The sequence below is a fragment of the Sinohyriopsis cumingii genome, chromosome 11, assembly GCF_028554795.1.
Source record: "Sinohyriopsis cumingii isolate HCF-2022 chromosome 11, ASM2855479v2, whole genome shotgun sequence".
Taxonomy (NCBI): Eukaryota; Metazoa; Mollusca; class Bivalvia; order Unionida; family Unionidae; genus Sinohyriopsis; species Sinohyriopsis cumingii.
The window spans coordinates 109,375,283-109,383,606 of record NC_142971.1 but is presented as its reverse complement, the minus strand read 5'-3'; the positions used below and the strand labels follow the sequence as shown (position 1 = coordinate 109,383,606).

Below are 8,324 nucleotides of genomic sequence, written 5' to 3'. Positions count from 1 at the left end.
TTCAATGTGTACCTATCGATCTGCAGCTGTCATAGACAGTCTTGGCTATGAGCATTTACATCGAGGTTAATTAAAAAGGAATTGGGAAGTAGCAGATGAGCTGGAAAAGGAGAAATACTTTACCGAAAGAGCTTTCTTACTCGTGCCATAACTGACCATATTTTTAAAAAAACAAACAAACTGATTATATAATTTTCCTCATCAAATCCTAATACATAATATAGCATTACAACGCACACCACCAGTAGGAATGTATGCAAATGCTTCCAGCTCTGTGTTGTTTCCCACAGACAGACTGGCTTGTTGCAGCTCATGTGGCAAGTTAGAAGCATTTATATCTCTGTAACGTCCATTTACACTGCAAACATAGTCAGCTTTCTGCTGCCAGGTAATCTCCTCTAACTCCTTACATATTCCCGACATGCTGACACATTTTTCAGCGTACGCTCTCCTGTATGCGTTCGCCAGAGTATAGACGGCATCCATAACGGAGAAGAAATTAGCATTCCTCGTGTTATTGTCAGCTTGTGCCGGCAAGCGTCCCGTTTTCGTTTTGAACTGAATAACCATTGAATTTACAGGATCGATGGGAGTAATGTTGAAGGACTGTATTTTATTATTATAGTATTGATCAAAACTGGGCAGGTATTTAGACACGTGATGCACCAGGATTGCTCCTTTTGGAAGCTCGATCTCAGACGCGAACATATTTCGATATTCTTCCATACCTTCTGAAACAATTAACTCGACTGGTTGAACATCCCTGTTATCCTTCAATGCCCTGAGAAAGACCTTTCCAGATGGTCCACGACCAAAGAAGATGATTCCAATGACGCTGATGTTGGCATCTCGCTTCGATGTGATTAATTTATTGATCAGGTCGTTGACATAAGAAGGTGTCTTTGTGTAGGACAGAAATCCAATTGTGTGGACACAGATTCCCTCCTTCGCAGCCAATTCAGTCAGGTTACCAAGACCAAAGGATCCGTAGGCATCATCTGTGTATACTGCTGTTACATAGGTCAAGTTTGCTACCTTTAACATCTTCACCATGAACTGTAGAAGAAATATTCATGAAAACGTGAGTAAAATTAGCTGAATGTTGGTAAAGGATATATTAGATAAGCTGACTAGATTAGAACAACTTGCATCTCTTATATGGATGCCTTATTACCATTGACTGCTCTGCTGTTGTTGGAATTTACTACTTTATTGCTAATGTTGATCACTACAACTTCGGGCTATTGTTTGTTCATCTGATGTTGCTTGAATTGATTTAGGTATGGATGTTTCTTTCTTTAACAGAATACATGTTGTCTTTTTCGAGATAATAAGGAGACTTAGAAGACAGTTTCTTTGTTCCGGTGTATCTGTTGTGTATCCGAGTGTCAAAAAAAGCGGTTAACTAAATTATATAAAGGTCGAAACAAAATTGTTTTCATTTAGATTATTTTTCTCTAAAAATACTACAGACATAAATAACTGTTACTTACTAATACGTTGTAATTCCTACAATCGCTGAGTAGAGAATATTTGTTTACTGTGGTATTTATTTCCTGGTGGTAAGTTGTACGGCACTTTTTCACTGTACCGGTACTTAGGTTGTTTCCATGAGTAAGCAATCTACGGAAATTCCGAGTAATATTGCTAAAAATTTAATGATATTAACAGAATGTTTTCACCATTCATGATATAATAATTGAAAAACTTATTATTATTTTTTTAAAAAAATTTATTTGTCGTAAATTAATATTGAATATTACACATATCTTTTGAAAAAAGTGGGATTATAAAAATCTTTTCTTAGTTATTTATTAGCTTATGTTAATGTGTCATCTACCTGTATTCTTTTATTCTTCACTCAAAGCTTCCCTCCCTAATATATCAATAATGCATTTAGTAAATTGTAGGTTTCAGTGTCAATAATTGCTATTTTTACCAACAACCTCAAAAATGTCAACACAATGTCTTTCATAGAGTGTCAGCTATAGTGCCAGCTTAATCATCCCACTTTAGTTAAAATTTTCAGATAACATATCCAACAATTAATACACATACCATAATATACTGACCATTTGACTTTCGGGTGTGGGGTGTGTATGATTTTCTCTTGAGGTGAGATGTCTTATTTTCTTTTATTCAAGATAATTAAGTTGTTTTCTTTTTAGATAATAAAATGGATATAGTATGATATTTTTTTGCTAGAAATCAGATACTATTGACTCATGGAAATGCAAACAAAAAGTGCCAGATCACTGTCCTAGAACATTAAATTGATGGTCTCTAATATAATTGCAGTATAGAGTGGAACGTTTCGCGGTATGTTCGTAAATAATAATAACACCGTGCAGCAGCATGACGGCGTTGATGGTCGGCCAGACATGGGTGAAAAAATGACGCAAAAATACATGGAACGAACAGTAACATAAACTATATGTGACACATTGTGATGTTGTTTATGTGTTATAAACTGTGAATACTTTTATTTGATATGATCAGCATGAGGGAGTTAATTTACCCTAGGGGTGCCGGACGAGTCTTCACTAACTTGTTCAAAAGCTTTTTCACTAATTTCATCAATTTTATTATTTTTAATATAACGGCTGATGCAATCTTGTTGCTTTTTAATTTTTACATCATCTGAAGCATTTTGTATCTGGAATTATCTTTTCAGTGCACGATATTGTCTCCCACCACAAGCTACACATAACTGTGTTTTTTCTTTAACGCCAACTCCACAAACAAGACAAGGTTTTGTGCCGGTACTTTATAAATGAAGAGCACAATAATCACTGCGACATTTTTTCACAAGGTGTAGACGACCCCATCGTCAACCATTTGCAGCTGTTATATGTTTGGTTGATCATTATACTATTAGTAAAAGTCTAATTATATGAAAGCCTAATTAGAGAAATACTACTCCGTATATTAAAGAAAATCATATATCATGGGACGACGGGACGAAGCTAGATTACTGCACCAAAAATATCAAGATCTCACCAGGAACAAAGTCATATTACCAAAATCAAAAACAGATTTAAAGCTCATAAAAAATATATCAGATCACTTGAAGCAACACAAGATGAATTTACAAGGTTATCTGCGATTGAGACAGGACACCACTCGATCAGATTTTGACGGATTACCGGGTGACAAAAAACAAATACCATTTGAGTTACAACTGAATGACCTTATCAAACAAGCAAAGAACGAATTTATCAACAATGGTGCCTCCCATGTTTTTTCAACATTGAAGATTGATGACGATGGAATATTTATTGATTCCGAAATGAATGACAAACGAGCATCTGCTATGGTTAACAATCTTGTTGATGACAGCAAGTATATAATCAGAATAAAATGTATTGCTGAACATGTTAGTGAAGATTGTCCGACTTGGATTATTCGTGATAAACTGATCCTGTTAAGGAATCACGGCGATATAATGTCGTCATAATAGATAAAAAAATTCTAAAGCAGATATTTTCACCGGAATTGACAAACTATACTACAATAACGTATATCCGGTTTCCGTATTTGTTTATGCGCTTTATCGTTTGAATGAACCAGACATAGCTGCTCTTGCTCCGATGAAAACAGGCTCGCTAAATTACTTGGCTCAACGTCTCAACGTATTAGAGAACATTTTACAAACACAAAACGCGTGAATGGACTTACAGAATCAAGAATAACAAAAATTTTAAAGACTCTTATCGAAGCTAAGATAGACCATGTGGTTATATTAGAAAAATACCTGAAGATTCCATTAATTGTGAAAGCAATAACCAATTAGATTTTGTATAATTATGGCAAATACTGTAGTAAGGGTGCATAATTCACATGCATGGAGTCACTAGGTGACATTCTTACCAAGGGAGAGAATAATACGATTTTATAATTGCGATATTTACGAGGAAATCTACAACATAAGTAAGCGTGATCCTGTATCGGTCTGGCTATTTCACGGAGATAACTTTGAGTCAGATTAATCAACATTTGACCAGTTTCTTCTGTCGTCTGGGGTTCTTTATCGGAAGGAATCACTCCAACAAAATATGAAGCAAATTTCGGTAAAATAAAACAAAGACAACGAGGATTTACTCGTTAATTTTTTTACAGCGTCGTCCGTTGTGGCTAATATATCCCAACAAAAATATAAATGGCGTCCAACTCCAAAAGAATTTTTCGATGATGTATCACAATCTTTTGTTGAGTTTGGATATGGCGGTCTTTGGAACGCAAAATATAATTCCTCTGCCATGATTCCTGCTGACAATATTGCTGCTTATCCGGCGGTTTTTCTTGGACTTTGCGAGTGTCGTCATTATTTTGAACGATGCGGGCACCCAACACACGAAATGACAAGGGTTGCAAAAAACGGACCACTACCAAATATCGATCTTACTGGATTTTCCGAGATTGAAATCATTCGACAAAACAACAAAAAACAAATTTTGTTACCACAAGACAACAAAGATATCTGCAGAAAAATTATCGATAAGTTCACTCAGGTTTCATCATCTGATAATGCTCGTCGTTGTACAAGATCAATCATGGATCCAGCCGAATTAGATTTTGTTGTCAAGGTCACAGCGGCACGAGGTGTACTGTCTTCACGGATAAATGCAGTCATGCAAGATGGAAAAACGTGGGTACAATAGTTACCTAATACGAGGGCAATTCTCCTCAATTTACTCATTTGAGATTATCAATGCTCACCTACTCATCAATAAACCTATTATCGATGATCAACAGATTTCCCATTGACGCTGTTAGAGTCGGCACAATTTTTTTTATATTAGTCGTTGTAGCATGGACCTTGTATAACGATTTAGCGAAGAAGACACCAACTGAGTCGATCTCGAAGAGACTAGTGGCTGAGACGCCAACTGAGGTTCATGGAGAATAAAACACAAACAAATACGTAAATATTCTGAATCCGCTGTCGTTAAAACACCATATATTTATTATCGCAACGATAACTTATCACAGATTTCATCATTACCGTCAGTAAACGATCCAATCACGAGATATAGGACGGCCTATCTTAACGGTCCAGCTGGTTATGGTAAAACAACACGTGCGATAGAATTATTTAAAAACAGCGACATGATTGTGTTGATGCCAACTTACCGGCGTACCAGAGAGATCAGACAAAGTGGTGTCAGCGTATGCACGTATCATAGTTTCTTTAGATGGCGAGGTGATGCATGGACCCCCGAACAAATGGGTGAAAAATATATCTCGAGAATAATTATCTGCTATGAGATTTGAACAGTATCCAAAGATGTTTTAAAAATGCTTCTCCATTGGTTATCAACAAAATCTATTTCAATTATCATGTGTGGCGATCATGGACAGCCTCCGCCGTTTACGATGATGTCATGCTTGAAAAGCAAGCAAATCCAGCCAGAATATTTTCACGGTACAGATATAAAAAACACAGACGTTATTTACGTCAGCCAGCATTATACTCAGATTCCCAAAGTAATTAGAAATAACTGTAATTTTTCAGTTATGTTTAACAGTGTTGACAAACATACGCTGCGAAATATTCATGCCACAAGGTGTCCCAGCGACATGGACATAAGTAAGTTTAAAGATTTCTTCGCACATGCCCAGAAAACCATGTATGGATTCATCACGATAAGCTTACACGATCCAGCAACACGTTATCGAATTGGTCTCGATACAATCTTTTATTAAAGAAATGCATTTGTTGTATAATGAACCTGGAAAATGTAGATTATCTCTACGATCGAACAATTGCAGCAAGATGGTCTCGCGATTCAACTTGATGCTGAAAAATCAATGGATGATTATGAGATGATACAGGAGCGACGTAAAGAGGGCAGATATACAATGTGGGATGAGTACAGATTTCTCAAATTACTTCAACGCGAAATGGAATTGTCATTGGCGGATTTAATAGATTTTGATATAGCTAAATGTATTCAATTGGTAAGCGCCATTGAGAATATACTCTCAGACTTGTTTCGACAATATGAAACTCAAGCGGCTGTAAGTTCACGTGCGAGACAACTAAAGCGACTTGTGTTGGAGTCTGTTAAGATACCCGCAGCAGAATGCAAACTATTCCCCAAGGAGGAATATCCCAAACAACGAACAAAACAACGACAAAAAATATAATTATTATTATTGTTTCTTTTGTCAATGGCCGAAAGAGGCCGTTCATCGTGGGTTGTTTCACGGCCTGTTACGCACATACAAAATGAGAGTAAATTTTTCACCACGTGTGTCCCAAAATATTACCAGCTTGGTCGGTTAGACGAAAACGTATTCGTGATAGCGATGGATTATGACATCGTAAATAAACAGGATTAGTGGGCACCGACACAATCAAATGACTAGGTGGGAGATCTGGAGAAAAACTGAAAAGAATATATCCCTGCTGGGCCTGCTCTAATGCTCGCCCAGACAAGGTATAGCTACCGTCGACTACGTCACAGACTAGATTGAGAGAAATCGTAGATGTGATATTAACAATGCATGGCGATACATGACGACCACCACCTGTTGGATCATTGTTATGTCGGAGAATACATGGAGTGGGTTGTAACTTCTCCCATACGGCATAGATCTTTGGAAAATATTCGTCAATTATGTTATTGTAATCTCGCTTTATTTTATCGATAACCTCCCGGGAATTTTGAATGTACGCAGCTAGTCCTCTGTGATCTTAAAATAATCAAGGAATAACTTTTTATAATCGGAATCTTTGCTGGTATGGTCTATAATTATTTGTGTTAAACCGAGAGCATTGGACCTTCTAGTGCTAAAATGCATTACTAGATTAAAGATTTTTTTAAAGATCAATATTCGGATATTCTCTAATTGACTTCTTAAATAACACCTGTAGATTACGCTGTAATTTTTCGTGTTCTATTATAAACATACTGAAGATTTTTTCCACGTGAGAAGCATCTATTTTATGCTCTTTGTCGTCTAACAACTGAATGTATAGGTTATAATACTCTGTGTTACTATTTTTATGAAATAACACTCGTTGAATAATCAGATCTCGTTGGTTGTGGTGGTCCAGTAGAAATTGGCGCTACCAACGGCCATCCCAGCACGGCTCTGAAAGACGACTGATATATGTCAATGGCTTAATTGGATGCCACTGAATCCACCGCTGATATTTCTATGGCGGCACTCAAGATTTTACTCGTGTACCTTGATAGCTCTCTTTGATTCTTTTTTACGCTGAAGTTCATCATTGATTTGTTCTATTTGATATGATCCTGCTGAAAAACGAACAACTTCCCAGATTGGGGCTTGCCTACCAGTTGTATCAGTTGTAGTTTTATGCGAGAATTAGGGCGAATTATTAGCACCTAATCTACTAAATGGGTTTTCTCTGATATTTGGCCAACTATAATAAAGTCGCAATTGTGCCACCACCAGAGCTCTTATCGGAGTTGGAAAACCAATAACGGAATTCTGACTGTGTTGATGTTGCTGATATCATTGCAGTCGTCGGCGGTGTTGTGTTAGCGATGATCTGTTCTAGCTGTGTGGCTATTTCTGCGGTCATTATTATCTATACAGCGGATTCTAACGTTGGTGCTGGTGTGTTTGCGTTCTTGTGATACCGATAATAAATATCCCTAATCGCATCAAACTCATTGTCTAATAATTGCACCATCGTTTAACCCCACTGATAGTATCGATGACATATTTATGCACGCATATGTCGCAGCGTAAGTTATTTCCTTGTGCTCATGTAATTTTTATTGGTAGATGTGGATATTTTTTCGCGATACTATTGAGTATACCAGCAACACCGACAACAACAGCGACACCGATTCCAACCAATGGTTGGTATCACGTGCGTCGCTGGTAATGTGCCGATTAAAATCGTTGGTCCAGCTACCAGCGAGGAAAACGCGTACACAATATTGTCGATGACGATGGTTCGTCTGCAATATCTTTTTTTTTTTGTTTTATCGTGTGCTCATGGTTGATTTCTTACGGCGGTGCCTTTCACGCACATGCTTGACTATACCGAAATGATTGTGTGGGATTCATTATGGTATAGACTAAGCTACCGATTGAGGTGTTTTCGCCACGAATTGTTGATCCAGTATGACTGTTTTCTCGGTATTCTGATTTAACACAACTGAGACTGTTCCGGAAAATCTGTGGTTGGAATGACGCTATTGATTTGTCGCAAGTATCTCAAATTTAGCGGCGCTAAACACGGAAAACCTGTACACACCGGTGACCTGAGCGGTATGTTTGATGGAGTTGTTTTGTTGTGACCACGTTGCCGATCCAGACGCTACTGTGCATAACGCGTT

The 8,324-nt window shown here is 37.3% G+C and overlaps 1 protein-coding gene across 1 annotated transcript; it reads right to left on the bottom strand.

Annotated features, from left to right (window-relative positions):
* Positions 1-201: 201 nt before the first annotated feature.
* Positions 202-1,044, bottom strand: LOC149789277 (metabotropic glutamate receptor-like). Its single transcript, XM_089973599.1, has one exon. The coding sequence runs from the start codon at positions 1,042-1,044 to the stop codon at positions 202-204; it is 843 nt and encodes a 280-aa protein (XP_089829725.1).
* Positions 1,045-8,324: the final 7,280 nt, after the last annotated feature.